At 36.0% G+C, this 19,979-nt stretch overlaps 1 protein-coding gene across 1 annotated transcript in view; it reads right to left on the bottom strand.

The window, feature by feature from the left end:
• The window catches only part of LOC141429739 (arylalkylamine N-acetyltransferase 1-like), a 43,589-nt gene extending 41,987 nt beyond the window's left edge, over positions 1 to 1,602 (bottom strand). Inside the window, exon 1 of the mRNA XM_074090224.1 lies at positions 1,398 to 1,602. Coding sequence (XP_073946325.1) covers positions 1,398 to 1,481 — 84 coding nt within the window. The 5' untranslated portion in view covers positions 1,482 to 1,602. The remainder of the gene's footprint in view (positions 1 to 1,397) is intronic.
• Between the last annotated feature and the right edge of the window lie 18,377 nt (positions 1,603 to 19,979).

Below are 19,979 nucleotides of genomic sequence, written 5' to 3'. Positions count from 1 at the left end.
AATAAGTTTATAATAATAATATCACAACATTTGTATTATTCAGTTTTGTTTCATTTTTTTATTATTTTATTGTTTTCTCGTTTTCAACTTTTTATGCTAGTGTGTGTAGAGTAGTCGTGGCGAGCATATTATATAAAAAAAAAATTTGGGAATCTCTCTTATATGTCTGATCTAAACATGCTTATACGTGCCTACGTCCTCTACTTAGCTGATCTCAGAATGAAAAGGCTGTGCGTGCTATAATTTACATGCGGGCGGTGCTGGGTTCTTCTTGACGTTTTTCACCACTGAAAAGCTCGTGTTTATATTTATATAAAATCAGACGAGTTAGTTTGGTTTCGACGCATGATCTTCTGCTTGATAAGCCATAGGTAAACAGGTACAGGTAGTTTTTAAATTAAACATTTATGTAATTCTTGTTCATAGCTAAAATTCTTGTTTAAAGCTGCTGATACTCTTACTTCTTTATCGCAGTAAGCAACTAAGTATACTGGAATGGTTTGAAATGCCTCATATTGGTGACAGGGTGACAGTGACAAAGCCGTAGGTTCGCTACTACAAATCCCTAACCAAAGTTGGTGCTAGAGGCATTCCTGTTACCTTAAAACAAGGAGTTATGTAAGAAAGACACAAAATTATTATATTTTATTCCTGAAAAAAATTGCCATTTGTATTGCGGAATAATTTGTGTATATACATAGTAAAAGTACAAGTGCAAAAATAATTTGTTATAGGTAATCTTACTTTTAGAGTAATAAATTGACGTACGTAAATAAAATTACAATGATTTTGTGTAACTGACTGTTAAAACGTGATGCTGTTTATTATTATTTTTATTTGTTTTATTTACTTAATGTTCAGTTGTCCATATATTATAATTATTAATGCACTAACAAACTGCATAGATATTAGCTGCAAGAAAGTGAGCATATGGGCCATTATTAAGGCACTAAAACGCTACGGAAAAAAACAAAGTTCTGCGTTAGGTTTGCGTTGGTTACATGACTTGTTATGAGTAAGTATAAGAATGTTTTTTCTCACATAATAAGCCCATTTAATTAAGTTTATGTTATCTTTAAAATAAATTATATTAATTGGACTTTCTCACGCTCTACGTAAACAATGGTTTATAGAGAAAAATAGAGATTCTATGCAAAGTTTTCCAAGAAAGTATTTATGCAATATTTTAATCGGTATATGTGCCAGTCCACACATTCAAATAAATAAAAAATAGTTCAGATCACAACAAAACACGTAACATTCAAAAAACGACGTCTATTTCAAAACTATTTTGTTACCTACTTATTGCTGTGTGTGCGCTGGAGTAGATTAACATTATTCTTGAAAATAGGATTAATTTTGAGCCCACTCTTTCCTAGTCATAATAAAAAACTCACCGTATATTTATCGATCCGAGCATTTTCATGTTCGAAGTGGGCCTTCTTCAAGTTCACAATACTCCTGGCACCGGTAACAGCCATTTTGTTTGTACTTAAAAAAGTAAAAATTAAAAACAAAAAGTTCTGTCACTTTTCGCACGCAACGGTTTCTCCCGCGGCAACGGTGGGACCGCGCTGAGATTCAAAGATAGAATGGTTGCGAAATAGCGCGCTTCTTTTATATACCACAGATGCAGTTCTAGAGCCGAACGCGCCCCCGCGCTTGCTTCCTTTCATGTCCTTAGGTTGGCTGCACTGTATCTATTTTTCCACTGCACTCATTCTAGATCTTTCGGGATTTTCATGGAAAGTTCGCTTTTATTGCGCTCCCACTTTTTGATTTAGATATCCGTAAAACGTTAACATGGAAAGATATTTATAAGCGAAATTAGATTATAACTGTGATAGTTGTAACCTTTCCTTGCGTTTACTTAAACAATAAGTTACGGGTAAAAAATATAGTTACATCACGTACCTACCTACCTGTTCAAAACAAAAAAAATAAAAACGTCACGCATGCCTCTACCTGATCCACCTTCTCCAGTAAAATGTATACTCACTAAAAGTAGGATTTTTCAATTAATTTATAGTCCATATGATTAAAATGCCTACATCCATATCCCGTATTTTATTACCTCTCTAACATAGCATAATGAAGCTAAACGTCCAACACACACACAACGCACCCCTACATCCCTACAGCAACATCTCTATCACAGTAACCAATTTTAAAGTATACCCCTGCCGTAACTTAGGTCAGTGCAATAAGGTAAAATAATGGGGAAGAACGTCTCCAATAATCTATATTTCTCCTTTAGATCGAGCTATCAATATCTCGTAATGGCACAAAAGGATCATGAGGACCGAGGACCAAGCGGCGTAACTTAGGCATAATCTAACCGTTTTCCAAAACTCGGTCGCTTGAACTTGAAGCTAAAATTCACGCCATTTTGTACATAATCGTGACAAGTGCTGGCTAGTGTTTATCCTCTAAAAATTCCTGTAAAGTGTAGTAGGATTTTTCTACAAGGTATGTAGTAAGTGCAGTTTTAAATGTTTGACCTTTTAAGCTTTTTATTAAATCTGGACTTTTATTATATATTTTGATGCACATCGCATAAGGCCCGGAATGGAATATTTTCAAGGTAGAGGTTGGCAAAGCTAATCGGTTTTGATATCGTAAATTATGCGGTCGGGTGAAATAATCTTTAGCTAGAGAGAAGAAAGTTAAGGAGTTAACAAATGTACAAATTTCTAAAATATATAATCCGGGTAAGGTTAATATTCCTAAATTGTTAAAAAATGGTCGACATCTGACTCGTGCTTTTATATTTGCGAGAATCCTGATACATTTTTTCTGTAAAATGAAAAGACTGTTAGAGTTGATGCTGTTTCCCCAAAGAACTATCCCATACCGCAGCCAAGCGAGTGCGTACGCATAATAGGCGGAGGTTGCAGTTTTAGTGTCGGTAGTTCTTTTCAATTCGTACAGCGCGTAAGTAAACCTATTCAATTTACTAGCAATTTGTTGTATGTGATTTTCCCAGTTTATATGTGTATCTATATTCAAGCCTTATAATGGAAAATGGTCTACAGTGTCTAATATTGAATTATTGTAACAAAAATCTATTTTTAATGGTTGCTTTTGGTGAGGTCGAACTTGCATAATTTTGTTTTTTTTTTAGGTTTAGTTCTAAGTTATGATCACTTAACCAGGAAATGACTGTATTAAGGATGTATTCTAAGTTAATATTCGCCGTCAGGCTGGATGAGCATGGAAAAACTATAGATATATCGTCCGCAAACAGGATGCTTGGCGAATCTATCACATTAGGTAGCTCATTTATATAGATTAAAAAATAATAGACACCCCAAAACGCTTCCCTGTGGTATTAATTTGTTTATTTCTGCTTTAAATGATCTTGTTTTTGTAATCATGCCAGTCGTAAAGTTGTAATGCTCAACCTCGACGTATTGTATCCGGTTTTTAAGATTAAGATTAAGTTAAGGATGCAAACCAATCATGTGCCATTCCTCTCACTCCAATGTTATGAAGTTTACTTAATCAGTCAGGTCAGGTCAGCAGTCAGGTTTCACTACCGTACTTCGCGTAACGTCAATAATTTCGTCCTCGCCACCTTGATGGTTGACATTGTAGCACTATCCGCTTTAAGCTGAACTTTTCATCAAAAATATTGAAGTACAACTTAGGAATCTTTAAAAAACGAGCCTATGAATCTCTCAAAGGTTGCGGGCGTCCATGGGTGGTGGTGATAGTTTAATATCAGATGACCCGCATGCTTATTTTCTTCCTCTTTTATAAAAAAAGAAAAAAAAACCGGCCAAGAGCGTGTCGGACACGCCCAAAATTCCGTAGCCATTACGGAAAAAATAAGTAATATCTATTTTTCTAAGGATTTCGTATTTTATAGGGAATCTTCCAAGTTTAGGTATATTTTATACCTTAGCCTGCTATTTAAGAGTAAAACTACTAATAATTCTCAAGCAAACTTAGCGGGTTAGTCTCACTTCGTCTAAAAAGCAACTGGTCTATGTAGCATGTGGTCTAAAAAGCAGCTGGTCTAAGTAGCAAGTGGTCTATAAGGCAACTGGTCTAAGTAGCAAGTGGTCTATAAGGCAACTGGTCTAATTATCAAGTGGTCTATAAAGCAGCTGGTCTAAGTAGCAAGTAGTCTATAAAGCAGCTGGTCTAAGTAGCAAGTAGTCTAAAACTTAAATGGCCTAAGACACCATAGCCATAGGTCTAAAACGCAGATGGCCTAAGTAACAAGTGGTCTTAAGCTACCTGATAATCGGTTTTAAACGCCACTTGGTCTAAATATGGAGAAGTATTTTATTCCTTAGACCTATATTATGCCTATCTACTAGCTATATAACATACGGTAAAGAAATACGTTCATGTCTAAAATTATTTTTTAAAACAAGCTTTTATTGCCGACTGTGCATACTTTCCTTTGCTTAATCAAGGCAATTGTGATGAGCCCAAACACGGCGGGACTATCTTATTGTTTCGTTACTCCATCATCAGTTCAGCTCTATGGTACCATATTATTACACTGTCAGCAAATATACGCATGTATAGCAAATTTGAGCCCAATCGTAAAGTTAAATAAAAGCTTGTCTAATAGTTATTTGTTATGCAAGGGTGGAAAGTTACTGTTTGGCACGAGTGCTTATAATTGAAACTCGAGCAAGCGAAGGATTCTGGGATTGAACCACGAGCAAAGCGAGCATTGCTTTTTGATGTTGTAAATTAATTTTATTTTATGCTATTTAGTTTACGCGTGATTGTAACAAACACACCAACTTTCGCATTTATAATATTAGTGTGAAGTCGTAATGAAGCCTACTCAAAAAGATTTCGTACGTATGGTAGTGAGACTAATTTGTGTTTAGACCACTTGCATTTTTGACGAGATGAGATTTAGACTAAAAACGTTTTAGACCAGTTGCATTTTAGACGAGAAGCGTTTTAGACGAGTAACGTTATAGACGAGTTGTATTTTTAGACCAGTTGCGTTTTAGGCGAAAAGCGTTTTAGACCAGCTTCCAGTTGCGTTTTAGACCACTTACTACTTAGACCAGTTGCCTTATAGACCACTTGCTACTTAGACCAGTTGCCTTATAGACCATTTGCTACTTAGACCAGCTGCTTTTTAGACCACATGCTACATAGACCAGTTGCTTTTTAGACGAAGTGAGACTAACCCACTTAGCCGTTATAGTTTTCCTTGAAAGTTTGATATACTTACTACCATCCTAAATTTTTTCAAATTTTTCCACCCCACCGGTTTAGATTTAAGAAGGGGGGGACCCTCGATTTTCATGAAAATTTGCACTTTCAAGTTGAATATTTCGCAAACAAATCACTGAATCGAAAAATTACAGCTTTCTAGCTTTGATGCCCTGAGCAAAGCCGCGGACGGACAGACAGACAGACAGACACAGACAGACATGGTGAAATTATAAGGGTTCCGTTTTTGCCATTTTGGCTCCGGAACCCTAAAAACGATGAACCTTGTACATGCTTGTACGAGTATGTATCTGTGTGTCTAGTTTTATATCACTAGGCCCACCTGAGAGATACAGCCTCAAGTTTCCTGATTCTGAAAGGAGATACCTATTGTCAGTTGTACGAGTACATAAACAATCCAACTTTGATAGTCCTGTTAGTTCTATAAGTTAATATGTCTGCTTGCAGATAATACTTAATGATTTCCGATAGCTAATGAATTGTGGTCTTTCTTGGATTTCCCTGGTTCCTCCTCACGCAGCTTGTGTTTATGAGATAATTAATGGAATAATACTCAACGCAAAGGGCGTTACGCAAATCCACCAGGCGCCTTCAGAAATAAATATTAAGTCGATATGACTCAAATCGGTTTTAGGGTTCAGTCAGTATCTCAAAAGCAATCTTTATTTATTTTTCATAAAAATACAATGTTAACAAACTTATTATTTTTACAAGCTTTTATTTAGTTTCACCTGTCCCGTTGTCTGTCTGTCTGTAATCAAATCTTGCAAGTTAATTTCGACCAACTTCCAGTAGTTGGATTAACTTGAAATTTGGTATACTTATGTAAATTAAGTAACAATACACCACAGGACGGAACTCTTCAACGGTTAATGGCATTGAAATTCGGTTTGCAAATGTAGTTTGGGTGACAATACAAGTACAGTCGACAAAAAGTACACTCAGTTGGAACAAACGTAAATACAAACATTCATAGATTGCTAAAATCATTAACCATCCTTTTGAGTTTGCCGTAGCCGGGTAAAAAGTCTTATATTTCGTTGAACAAGCGTATATATTGCAAATAAAACGAATAATACTCGTACTCGTACTTATACTCCATTTGAAACTTAGCGGTAAAATTTGCACACGTTTTTAAATGAAACAACGAATCTATTTAAAATTGTGTTAACTTCTATACTAAAAACATAGTAAATACCGCTGATAAATGTACCTGTAGGTACTTTTAGTCCATTTGTGTTCGAAATACCGAGAAACATGTGTTACAATTTGACCGTTAATTCAAACCTTAAATTAAATGGAGTATAGTAGTGGTACATCATTTACTACGCCTTCCCAATGCAATTTGGAACGTAAGAGTGTCGTGGCTCATGGCAGTTGCGATAGATAGCATCACACGTCGCTATTGGCGTATTATGCAAGCGATTAAGATTTTCGGTTGCATAGTCGGATTCTCCAGTGGTAGGTACTGTTGATAGGATAACTCTCGCGCGTAAAATGACAGGAGATGGGCGAGTGAATCCTGTTTTGGAAAACAAAAATATTTTTTAATAAAAAAAAATCTTAGGTTAGTTACGTTGCTTTTTTCAACATGAAACTACCGTGAGACTCACTCATATTAAATATCTCACGTCTTAAATCGAGTTTAGCTCGACATGTTTCGGGCTAATCCGTAGCCCTTCGTCTTCGGAGCAACGCGACTCAGCGGCTGCTGCAACACGCGCACTGCGCGCCGCCGCTCTGCTCCTAGTTACGTTGCTGTTTAGCGTACTTATCCCTACTGATATTATAAATGCGAAAGTGAGTTTGTTTGTTCGTTCCACTTTCATACCTTAACTACCTACTTACTGAAAAGATTGTCGAGGAATTGTGCACACATACATATTAGTTGTTGTTGCTATTTGCAAGTAAAGTCAGCAAAAATCTGAATTAAAAATGGATCTGTTAACAAAAGCTTATTAAATTCGTTACAAAATAATTCGCGATTGTTACATTATGTGATATGTTAATACTAAAGCTAAGAATAAGCGTATAACTATTTGCCAGACCAGTAATACCTAGTTTGGCTTTTGGTAAACTAAGATACCTAGTATATCTTTGAAAGCTTTTCTCTATTTTCTACAAAAACACACCTGCATAAAGTGCTGACCTAGAAAGCCGGGTCGGATCAAAGCCAGTGTTTGTTTGCTTTCATTTAAAACTCTTTCATCGCTGTGCAAGAGAGTGCAACCTCCCCTTTTCATCCCCCCACGCTAAACAAAGGAGCTACGAAAACGAAAAAGTTTTTAATTTAAAACATTATTTTATTGACGTGTATGATTTTGCTGCAACGGTGGAGCAGACGAGTCCTCGAATGGAGAACACGGACGGAAAAACGTAGTGTGGGGCGTCCTGAGGCACGGTGGACGGACGACCTTATAAGAGGGTCGCTGCAATGCCGGCGGATGGATGCGAGGGGCTGAAGTCAGTGTTGTGGCGCGCCATGGGAGAGGCCTATGTCCAGCAGTGGACTGCTGTAGGCTGATGATGATGATGATGATGATGATTTTGCTGTCCTGTATTGCCATTCCAGAGCTTAGACCGTGTTAATGTACATTTTAAAGTTCAATATCTAAGCCACAAAAATCTAAGAACCACCCCAAGAAAACTCGCTTTTAAGTAAAAAAATGGATCGAGATTGTTCCATCCGTTTCAGAGCTACGATGCCACAGCCAAACATACAGATATTTGGCGTCAAACGTATAATACCCCTCTATTTGCGTAGGGGGTAAAAAAGCTTAGTCCTGCAAAACTTAAGACATGCATTGGTAATATGGCTGATCATCAAATGAACGCATTAGCTCGTTAGCTTTCCATGTCCAATAAAAAAAAAAACAATACAATAATTATATTCGAATGATTGATTTGAATGATATAATGATGATGATGATGATGATTGATGGTGATGATGATGATAATACTATTAATGGATCAAGTGGCAATAAGCTGAATCATTCTATAGACCTCCAGTTGCTTCAGTACCCTTAGTGTAAGTTTTCGGTTACAAAATACCTCTCGATCGCGTTCGCGTTAAAATCTCAATTTGTATGAAAACACGAACATCGCAAACGTTCCGCTAGAGGCCCTGTTTGTGTTTGCATACAAATTGAGATTTTAACGCGAACGCGATCGAGACGTATTTTGTAACCGAAAACTTACACTAAGGGCACTGTTGAAAGCGGCCTGCATCCACCGCAAATATTATTTACTAACTTTTACTAGGTACTATATTCGCTAATTACGAGTATATTATACTTCATTTAATTTAGAATTGGAGGCCACAGCAACATTGTATTGCGTCTGGTCAACTATTTCTTACCTAGCAAATAGTCCAGTACAATAGTCTGGGAGCCGCAAAATAAAATTGTCTTAATGCCACTTTATTTGCGCGTCGTCAATTGTTATTCTAGTACAAATTGTAAAGAGATTACAGTTCCCGAGCCGCAATACAATGTTGCTGTGGCTTCCAATTCTAAATAAAATGAAGTATACAGGTCGTGCTAGTTTTTAATGGGAACAATATTTTCTGTCACCTAAGTTTAGATGTGTCACTAATCGGAAATACCCTAATTATAATATCTATTTATCCTCAAGAAAAATATTAGTCATCATATAAATCAAAACTGTCTCTGAGTATGTCATCATTCATACTAATGTAAATCTGTATCTTAAATTACAGTTTGATAATTCAAATTCAATCATCAATAGGTACAATAGATCTGTCACCTAATAAATAGATCAGTTCCTTAACCAAAATGCCTCTACCTATTCTACTAAGGCAGGTCTGGTTAGGTACGACGACGAGCGAAGCGATGAGGAGTGTTAGGTAGAACTGCGACCCTCAGCGCGCGAGCCGAGCGAGCGAATCGAGCGTACCGCGGTAGCAGCCGGCGAAGTGCTAGAACCGAACAATTTTTGCTAATACTTAGGGCCTGGCCACATGTCCACGGTGCGGCGTCGTGAACGTAAAACGGCGCGGCGCCAGACGCGGTACGTTGCTGTGGCGTCTTGATCCTGATGATTTTAAATTTATTCAAATTGAATTGCCACCTATTATCATCATCACCATCACCATCAGTCATCATCATCATCATCATCATCATCGCCATCAATCATCATCACCATCATCATCATTATATTATCCACATCATCATCATCAATCATCATCATAACCATCAAAATTCAAAATTCAAATCATTTATTCAGTAAATAGACCGCAATGGACACTTTTACACGTCATTTTTTAAACTACCAGCGCTTTCGGAAAGACCATCATTGACAAGAAGAATGCGCCGCAATAAATTTGGCAGAAAGTCATTTTTTCAACATAAAATAATTACAAATAAAATACTTAAAAACTACAGTATACAATTTAATTTAAATAAAATACAAAATAATACTAATAATAATACAGGGATGTATGGGGTCCCTTAGTTACAAAACTAAACACTAACTATTATCTACGTTCAGTGGAAGTGTAGACTGCTTCCACCGTCATAAATTAATAATAATAATAATTCTGAAATTTACATTTCAGGTCAAGTAACCATTAAGCTTTTGGATTCCGAAGGCAAGCTCACGTCTGCCGCCCCCAAAGTTAGCTCACATATGTCATGCTCTGAAAGCAGAGCGGTACCGAGGGCATGGTATTGCTTCCGTTCCCATAAGCTCTATGGGATCGTCTTGGGAACTTCGACGTCGCGAGCCTGTGACTAGAAATTAAACTAAAAATATACAAGTTTAAAATCCATAAGCTTAACAATATACAGCCTTAAACATAGCAAGGGGATGTATAAAGTCCCTGAGTTAATAATAAATAAAATTCCTAATCTAAATAATTCAAAGATGTATATAGTCTCTGAATGTCAAAGTAAACTAATTAAATTATACAATCTTCAGAGGTGTAAAAAGCCTCCAATGTCAAAAATTAATAATAATTATTAAAATAATGAAATGGAAATGTATAAGGTCTCCAAATGTCAAACTAATAAATATTTTTAAATTAAATTCTGCAACGCGGACAACGGCAACTAGACACGAAATGCGCCGGGACACTGCCAAGTCACACTTCACAACACTATACAATACAAATACACACACACACACACACACACACACACACACACACACACACACACACACACACACACACACACACACACACACACACACACAACACACAGCACACACATTCATCACACATCAACATTCTAATTTTCATCGGCTTTCAGTTTAGACCATGTCGCATCATCACATAAGTACTCCTCAACTTTATAGTAAGCTTTCTTCAGAAGTGCACTCTTTATGTATTCTTGCAACGTGCAATAACATCTAATAACACGTCCTACCGGCCCTAGATTAACGAACACATTGAAATTATAAAGATTCGTTGTTATGCCTACATACATAACCTTAAGAAGGCAGACTAAGCAATACAAATTATTTCAAGTGCTTCAAGCGGTTTTCCCGACGGGTACAACTTTGCGGATATGAAAACGAATGTACACGTTGACCTTAGAAATACAAAGATAGACAATCATACACATCACGTGGTTTTCAAGTCAGGCAGGAATGCATAGAAAAAAGCCCTAATCGTTAGATCTAGAAATTGAATTGAAATTCCGGGATTTCACAAAAGAACCCGCGGGAATCCCCATAATTTACATGGTGGTCGCATAAAAATACATGTGCCGAATTTCATGTCTCTAAATTTATTGGTTTAGATTTCGGGATTTACTGTTGAACAAAGGTTTTCCCCATATCATGCCACGATGAACGGCAACTTGCCATCTAGTGAGCCTAGTTAAATTGAGAACTGCATATAAAAACTGACCAGTTTAATCAATTGATATTGATAATCAATCATTCCTTTTTACTAAAAAGTACCTACATGACCTGAAGGCCTATGGCTAATAATATTATCTAAGGCTCGATCTGGCGCTCGTAATCGCATTTACCATCTCTCTCTTCCCTCAGGCACTTGTCCCACCGCCGACGATGAGCGAGAAGCGTGTAGAGCGATTAACTAGAAACGAGTGGGCGAGCAGCGAGAAGCGAGTGTAGTTTTGTCGTTCGGCTGTAAGCGAGTGTTCGCGTGCGACGGGCGATTACTCGCTCCACTCGACTCGCTCGTGCGGGGCGGCCGCCAAGCTGACATCGCTAAGCGAGTATCTATAGCTCAGCGAGTTTTATAGCTCTTGTCGCTGCGACAAAAGATGTAAGAGCGAGTTCTCGCCGACAGTGTGAACAGCCAGCGATCAACTATTAATATATGTGTCTCTTTTACTCACACAGGATCTTATATCTTTTGTTCGTTTCTTGAGAGAGAAAATAGTCGATAGCCAATCGTTTCCTCGCTGGCGGTGAGACAAGTGCCTCAGACTATACCGTGTGGTAGAATGAGGGCTGTCGTTTTTTGTCTCACTAGATGGCGCACTGTTGCGTGAGGTTTTTAAGTATGGCTTTCATTCAAAGTCTGTTATTACGGGTGTGAAAACAAAGTTTAGATTAAAATCATATTTAATAAACCTTAAAACCGTACCATAAAAATATCGAGCATGCCACAGTGTTGCATAGTCCCCGTTTTGTTCGGAAAAAGGGAGGACAAAGGTTTCCGAAAGACAAAACTGTTCAAAACACAGACATTCATTGCCCCGGAACGCATATTTGCCATAATTAATTTCAGATATTGCAAAATATTCACAAAATTATTCTAATCTATATTAATAATTTCGTCAAGGGGTACGGTAGACTCGAACGAAATGCACATCAAATTGAAGAGCGTAAAAAATTAGTCAATCCGAGTCGACAACTTGTAGGCGGAAAATTCGGATAATCGAGTATTTTCAATATAAACTTGAATAAATTACTAAGTATATAATGGCGTTGCGAAGTAAACATGTCAAAGTCATCACATCAAAGTGGCGTTAGTGTCACGTCATCACGTGTCACAGGTGTCACAGGTTTGCATTTCGTTCTCCATTGTGACCTTTTAAGGGCCCCACACACGGTACGATTCGTCTGTACGATCGATTTGGTCTAATTCTTTGATTATGAGACAGAGACATCATAGTTATTTGGGCAAATAAGATTTAGGAGAACAATCTACTGGTGAAATACCGATACGTAGGTTAGCTGTGAAAGTACGTTTGTGATAATATTAAGGCTGGGAATATACTTCAGATTTTTCGATAAGTACGACAGTCTTTACAGTGGCAATTTTTTTTTTCAAACATATTATTATGAGTCTACATTGTACCCGAGCGAAGCCGGGTTTTCATCTAGTTATAAATAAACCCGCGTAGCTCTCCCAAAAACTATGAGATTTGACATTTCGGAGACCTCACGCTACACTAGCGCCTCTAGTGGCGAATTCATACGCGATAGCCCTCATTAAGTGGTAAGAACAATCGTGATTAGACATTAAAATCTCTGTCATTTGAGCTTTAGAAGCGGCCAAAGTTTATTTAGTAAAAGACATCTGTTGTGATCTTGTGTAATTTTCTTAATTTTGAAAAACAATAATATAAAGATAACTGTAGCTGGTTCTGGCTGTTCTGGCTGAAAATGCTGCGAAGTTGAAGCATGGCAAGTATTCTGCCTTGGAACATACGATTTTGTGCCGGTTGCGGTGGAGACAGCGGGGCTCTGGTGTTCGGAGGCCCGTGATTTGTTTAGAGACTTGGGTCGTCGTCTCAGAGATAGGGGGTGGGATCCTCGGTGGGATCGTGGCTGGTTCAACAAGTGTCCATTGTTGTACAGAGGGGCAATGCAGCCAGTATAATGGGGCATTTTTAGTTATATATATTTTGTTAATGTAATTTAATTTAATTTAGTTTGATTTAATTTCAGTTTCGCAATTTGACATGTGTGCTATCTGACATTAATAAATTGAACAGCACGCGTATATATACAGATTCACATTAAATGTCGATGTTTTACGCTATACCATTATTTTCATAACTGACCAGCGCCTTAAAATCCGCCTCCATTTTTAGTAGTTTTGGAAGTCTCGTAGTCTCTTTCGTTTGCGTTGCATGCACCGGTGCAGAGTGCAATCATAACATTCCGCTCTGCATACCTTTAATCTTCTCGGCTTGTTTATATTCTCCGACAGAAAAGATACATTTTTATTAATATGTATATTAACCATGCCTTGGATATATACATTATCAATTAGTCATCAGTGGCAACAGACACTTTATCATTATTAGACTTTTGTTTGTCTTTAACTCAGACCAATGATACCTACATTGTATCATGAGCAGCTTTTGTGATATTTCGTGATGTCTTTTTGTCTGACATTTAGCAGTACTTAAAGACCTCAGACCAATAATACAATTTCATTTCAGTTGGATTCGGCGGGCGGACCCATAACTTGGTCTGACAGATTGGCCTGTCTAAGGTAAAGTCTTAAGTACACTTATTATTATGAAAATCACAATTATTCGTAAGTCACAAATTCTTGTCTCCCCTTCATCCCCAATACAATAATGTGTCGTAATTTATGGATTATGGAAATGTAGGTACTTTGGCATAATGGTATCTAAGTGTACGCGTGCATGTTTCAGTGTTCATAGATATAGTGTATGTGGATGCATGCATGGATTCTACTGCAAATAATCTTCCGGTTTGTATAATTATCCTGTAATATTTGGGAACTTAAAGTAAGGTAAGGTCAGCGCTTCGTTCGGCAGGGCCGTATCCACCAATCAATTTATTTATAGACTTTATCTACATGCGTATCATAACTTCCCTATTATTATGTTCAGAAACGACTATCAAATGGCCTTTATTAAGAAACCTGGTATCTGGGTAAGGCCGCGAATTTTGACCAATGTGACATATAAATAACATAAAAAAAATACGTGACGTTACCAGAAAACAAACCGTAAATTTTTATAAAGCCTAGATCATACTGGTAAATATTCTCATTAGATAACGTATCTATGAAAAAAAAATACATGTCATATAATAAAGTAAAGTTTTTATTTTTAAACTTTTTTTTATTTTCTTTACAAAAAGTAGTAGTTGATAGACATAAACATATTACAATACATTATAAGTACATTTTATTATCCTAAAATTGACACCCATTGTTCCACACACAAACATATACAAATTATCTATCTATTATAGTTTCTGACGATACTGATCCTAAACCTGTCCATTCGGTACGGTGGTTTAGGGATCCGCAAAATTTCGGATGTCGCGTTACCAGCCTTTTTGTCGTCAATCCATAGCTCGATCAGTCTCATAGGCAAAAGCCTACTCACAAACTATGAGATCTCGGAATTGGAAGACGCCAAAAACGCTTGGTCAATTGCTTGCCCCAGTCAAAATTTTCCAGAAAATACAAAATCGCAACGGAGCTGGGACGACACTATATCTAAATTCTGCCGTCCTACCGAAGAAGGCGGCAAAGTGACTTTAGCGGCTTTTTAACTTTTTGATACGTGCATACTCAGGAAAAAATTCTGCGTCGAACGGTATTGACTTTTTTTTTCTATGACAGTTAGTTCTCGAGATACACAGCAGTTAAACGACACGTATTTTGATTTTTGTTAGGGTTTTATAATCTAAAAAGCCATGATTGGTATTAAATAAGCTAAAAAGACGTTATGTCTCATTAGCTGCTTTATATCATGCTTAAAATATAACACTTTTCTAAGCTAAAAAGCGCTTATCGACTATTCATACTTTAAAAAGCGGCTAAGTTCGTTTAACGAGGTTTTAACGAATTGTCATTGCTGAAATTAAATACTTGTTTATAGTCTTAAAAGCAGTATTCTTTAAATTATACTCTATAATTACGTTATGGGACCTTAGCCGCCTTTTTGCCTATAACACTTAAATACATTACGTAATACATTTAGGTGTCAGTAAAGCGGTGACCGCCTTTTTACTTCAGTGACATAGAGTTGATTTTTGTTCAATAATATTTTTGAAGCGGTTAAATAGCAATAATAAGTTAAAAAGCGGCTAGATTTTTGTCAATGTTAAATAATATTAAAATGCTTAATTTTAATGTATATTAAAAAAATCTTACGTAGTTCTTTGGTTAACGTCAATAATGTTACCTAAGTAGTTTTGTACCTAGATTTAAGTAAAATTGAGGTTTTGACTTTTGGGTGAATTTTTGAAATCATTTTTTTACGTAATTTCGGCAAAAAAAAATTTTAATTTTGTGAAAATAATCACTCGTTGAGATACTCTTTTGGATGAGGATTTCAATGATACAAGAGGCACCTATTTAAATTCAATAACTAAGTAGCTATGCGATATTGAAAAAAAAATCGCCACTGAAATTACGATATTGACAGCGAAATTACGTTTTTATGAATAACATAGGAAATAAGATTGAAATTACGAACTATTACTATGATTTATGTACGTAACTATAATTTATTTTATATACATGTACATATCATGTGTATAGATATATCAATAAAGTAAAGAATTAAAGTTTTAAATTATTGATATAAGTTATTCTTAATTCTCAATAATTGAATGTAGGTTTGATCAAAATAAATCAATGCGAATCGGTTCGCTTGACCTTTCAAAATTCATAATTTGCGAAGTCGTACTTGCACCTACTGTAAACGACAGACATATACTAGCATGCTCATTAGCAGACGTGTTCATACTTATTATTATCATTCGTCCTTCCAACCCCCGCCTCACGTAGTACGCTCAAAGATGGCAGGGTGATCCATATAGCCAGCATGCCACTAAAAAGCATGCCTACTTTAAGCATGTCATAAACATACACGCTAGTGCTAGTAGTGATACTAGTAGATAGTAATTGCTCATTAATAGCATGCTTTTGTGCTAGTAATGAGCATAATTTCACATGAAACTACCGATAGATTTAATCATAAAGATGGTGAACAAAAATGCCACCGGAATTACGGCACCGAAGATTACGACAGCGAAATATTTTAGTGAAATAAGAACCAAGTCAACTAATAAACAAAAATAGACACATTTAATTAAAATAATTGTATATCGCACAACAAGAATCCACGGAAATTACTTTTCAGATGACCAAAATACATCGCGCGAAAGACTTTTACTGATAGGCACACAAAATTCGCTAGGTGGAGGTTCACTCTGCGTCATAACTAAAGCACAATTAATGTACTTTTCCATAAAAATGCGAACATAGTGTTATGGTTTCTCACCATTACGATATTGGCAAGTATTTGCGCAAAGTGATATTGGTAGCTAGACGTGGGACAATTACAAAATGGTCAACCTATTTTTCAATAAAAATGTATTTAGTATGAAAAAGTAAAAATAGAATGCATTATTTAATTAACTTCATTTTGATGTATGTTTAGTAGGAAAATGACTCCTAGACACAAAGTTATGGTCAATCGATTCAACAAAACCGCGTGTAGGTCTGACAGACTTACTGCAGTTAGTGTTTCTAAGTTTGTGATATTTTTAATGCTGCTTTAATTGAAGTCAACAATGTTTATTATGTTAAACCTCCTCTATTGTATTGTATACAACGTATATAAAATTGTGTGGTATTATTTTATTAAGAAGTTTATTTTTAATTGACCTGGGAGAGGCAAAAAAGTTGCTCTGAAAATTCACCCTTTTATGAGTATATTTCTCATCTCAAACTTTATAGAAGTAAATAATGAACACAGTTCAATAATAATATATTAATTGAAAGTACCTGTGCACGACTGTGCATATATAACCTTGTTGTTCTATGTCTTTTGTTCCTTTTTTATGATTAGTATTGTCTTTGGATTGCTAGAATGATGTCAATTGAAAAATAAAAGATTTGGTCACAAAAAATGCTAATATTGTCTCTATTTTAATATTAGTAGACCAAAGTACCAATTTAGAAGTTTTTATGTTTTGAAGAATAAATCGTTGATTTTTTTATACAGATGATGGTTCCGGGGTCATGAGCAGGAGTGAAAGGGGTGATGGGGAGATTCACACTGAGCAACTTTTACTATGGGACCAGCCACGAAATCGTGAAAAAAAAACCATCTAATCAAGAGATAATTGATCTCTTACTATCCGAAATGAATGGAATTATATATATATTTTCATACCTCTAAGGCCAGAAATGAGAAAATTTCCATACAAACTTTACCCCCCTTTTACCCTTTTAGGGGGAAATTTTATTCATTTCACGTACACAGATAATTTTTAATTGTAATCAAAAACTTATAAACCTATTTTCATATTTCTTAGTCCAGAAATGAGAAAATTTCCATACAAACTTTACCCCCCCCCCATTTTACCTCTTTAGCGGAATGTTATCCATTTCACCTATACAGATAATTTTTAATTGTAATCGAGAACTTATACACCTATTTTCATACTTCTCTAAGTCCAGAAATGAGAAAATTTCCATACAAACTTTACCCCCAATTTTACCCCTTTCGGGGGAAATTTTATCCATTTCACTTACACAGATAATTTTTAATTGTAATCAGGAACATAAACACCTATTTTCATACTTCTAAGTCCAGAAATGAGAAAATTCCATATAAGCTTCACCCCCTTTTTCACCCCCTTAGGGGATGAATTTCTAAAAATCCTTTCTTAGTGCTCACTTACATTATAAAAAGAACCCCTGTACCAAATTCCAAGTTTTTAGGCCCAGCGGTTTGGGCTGTGGGTTGATCTATAAGTCAGTCAGTCAGTTTCTTCTTTTATATATATAGATTAGGCATTAAAACACTCGTGTGATCTTATTATGAAACTCGCCTTCGGCTCGTTTCATAAAACCACACTCGTACTTTAATGCCTCCCTTTATGCACCAGGCATATAAATAACTATTATAGTGCTGTCGAATATTTCTAACATCGAAATGTAGGTGTGTTTAGATTAGAATATAGATACATAGGTATTGTTATGAATGCAAATGATATGCACAACATTAAAATATTTGGCATGTCTTTCTGACAAATTTCTTCTAAATTAGGTTTAAAGATAATTTATTCTCAAAAAGAATTTTACAATTCACTTACTTGAGAAATTACGGGTACTTATACATAAGAGTTAATATTACAATTACAATTGCGAGCGCAAAAAATGCGGCGGCCGCGATACTAAAATGAAAACAAAAATTAGGGTAGAAACTAAATACACCAAGCATCACAAAAGCTAAGTTCGAACATTATTTGTTGCGAAGTGAGTGCAATTGACAAACCACGATACCAAAACACACATCATAAATTGTATGAGGTAAACCATCTTCTTTGTAAAATGTTTGAGCAAATAAATTACTGATTACTGTTTTTATTATCTCCGGGAAAGTTAAAGAACCTCTCGTAGGTCCAAGCCAAGTCATATTGGACATAAGCAGTTCATGTAAGTATATTTTAATTATACTACTCAAAAGAAAATAATGCCACAAACGTCAGCTTACGCAAAAAAAAAATTTTAACCACTCGTTTTTTTATGTAAAATCCGACCAATATATTTTTTTATATAATAAGGTATCCAATGTCACCCGGAGCATAATAATTAATAACGAATCGATTGACACCTTATTTCTTAAAATCGGACGAGTAGTTTTGATGCTACGGTGGAACATACGTAAATACAAACATACATAGACTGCTAAAATCATTACTCTTCCTTTGCTTAGCCGTAGTCGAGTAATAAGGGCCACGTGAATTTCACTGGTGAAACGAAAATACGAATAAATATAATTCTTTATAACATTCCTTGTCCAAAAATGGTTTTATTAAATATAACATAACATTTCATTAAATTAAATGTATCTATTAAATGTAACTATTTTTGATTTCATTTTACCGGTAAAATTCAAGTGGCCCTTATTTTCTTTTGAGTAGTATAATTTTATTAAAATATACACGATCTGGTTCCGTTCAATATGACTTGGCTCACAATCGTTTTCATCGTTTTTAACCCCCGGACGCAAAAAGAGGGGTAGAATGCGGTTTTTCTATTTGAAAGCAGGTTTTCTAGCGATGGTTCTTAGACATGTTTTATTAAAATCGGCTAGGTCGTTTTTGAGATATTGAACTTTGAAGTCACAAAGTCGGGGGTTTTCCAACTTTTTGTTGGTTAAGTATTTGTCTCTCACATGGTGTAGGATGAGGGTAAAAACCAATGGTAAATGCGATCGCGAGCGCCCACGCGTTGGACATACAGCTTCTGCGAGGCTACTCCGTAATTCGAAAATCGAAGTTCGTGTCGTTCCGTCCCTCTGACGCTTATACTGTTTAACACGAGGGTAAGAGGGACGGTACGATACGAACTTCGATTTCGAATTTCGGAGTCCCTCTGGACCTTCTGTGCTTTAGCTAGCTCGAGGCTGGTGTTAGTCATTTTAAGCTTTATAATCTTTTTATAGTAGACCAGTGCTCCACAAAGGTGTGCCGCGTCACACATGTGTACCGTGGGCATTAGTTGGTGTGAATAATATAAGAAAAATACTTATACAGATGTAAATCATTTATGATATACCTTCAAAAATGTTCGTTTTCCTAGATGTACCTTGAACAGAAAAAGTTTGCGGAACACCGATTTAGACGGTGCGAGAAATATCGTGCAGGTTTTGCCACGTTTCTGGGTAGCGCGGCTATCCATATTTCATTATCCTTCCATACTTCCTTACTAATAACTTGTTATTATAAATGCGAAAGTATTCTGTCTGTTGCACCTTATTGTCTATATATTGAAAATATTTACTTTCGTTTACTGTCAATGCTGCATCTTT

The sequence above is a fragment of the Choristoneura fumiferana genome, chromosome 7, assembly GCF_025370935.1.
Source record: "Choristoneura fumiferana chromosome 7, NRCan_CFum_1, whole genome shotgun sequence".
Classification (NCBI taxonomy): Eukaryota; Metazoa; Arthropoda; class Insecta; order Lepidoptera; family Tortricidae; genus Choristoneura; species Choristoneura fumiferana.
This window is presented reverse-complemented; position numbering and strand designations above follow the sequence as displayed.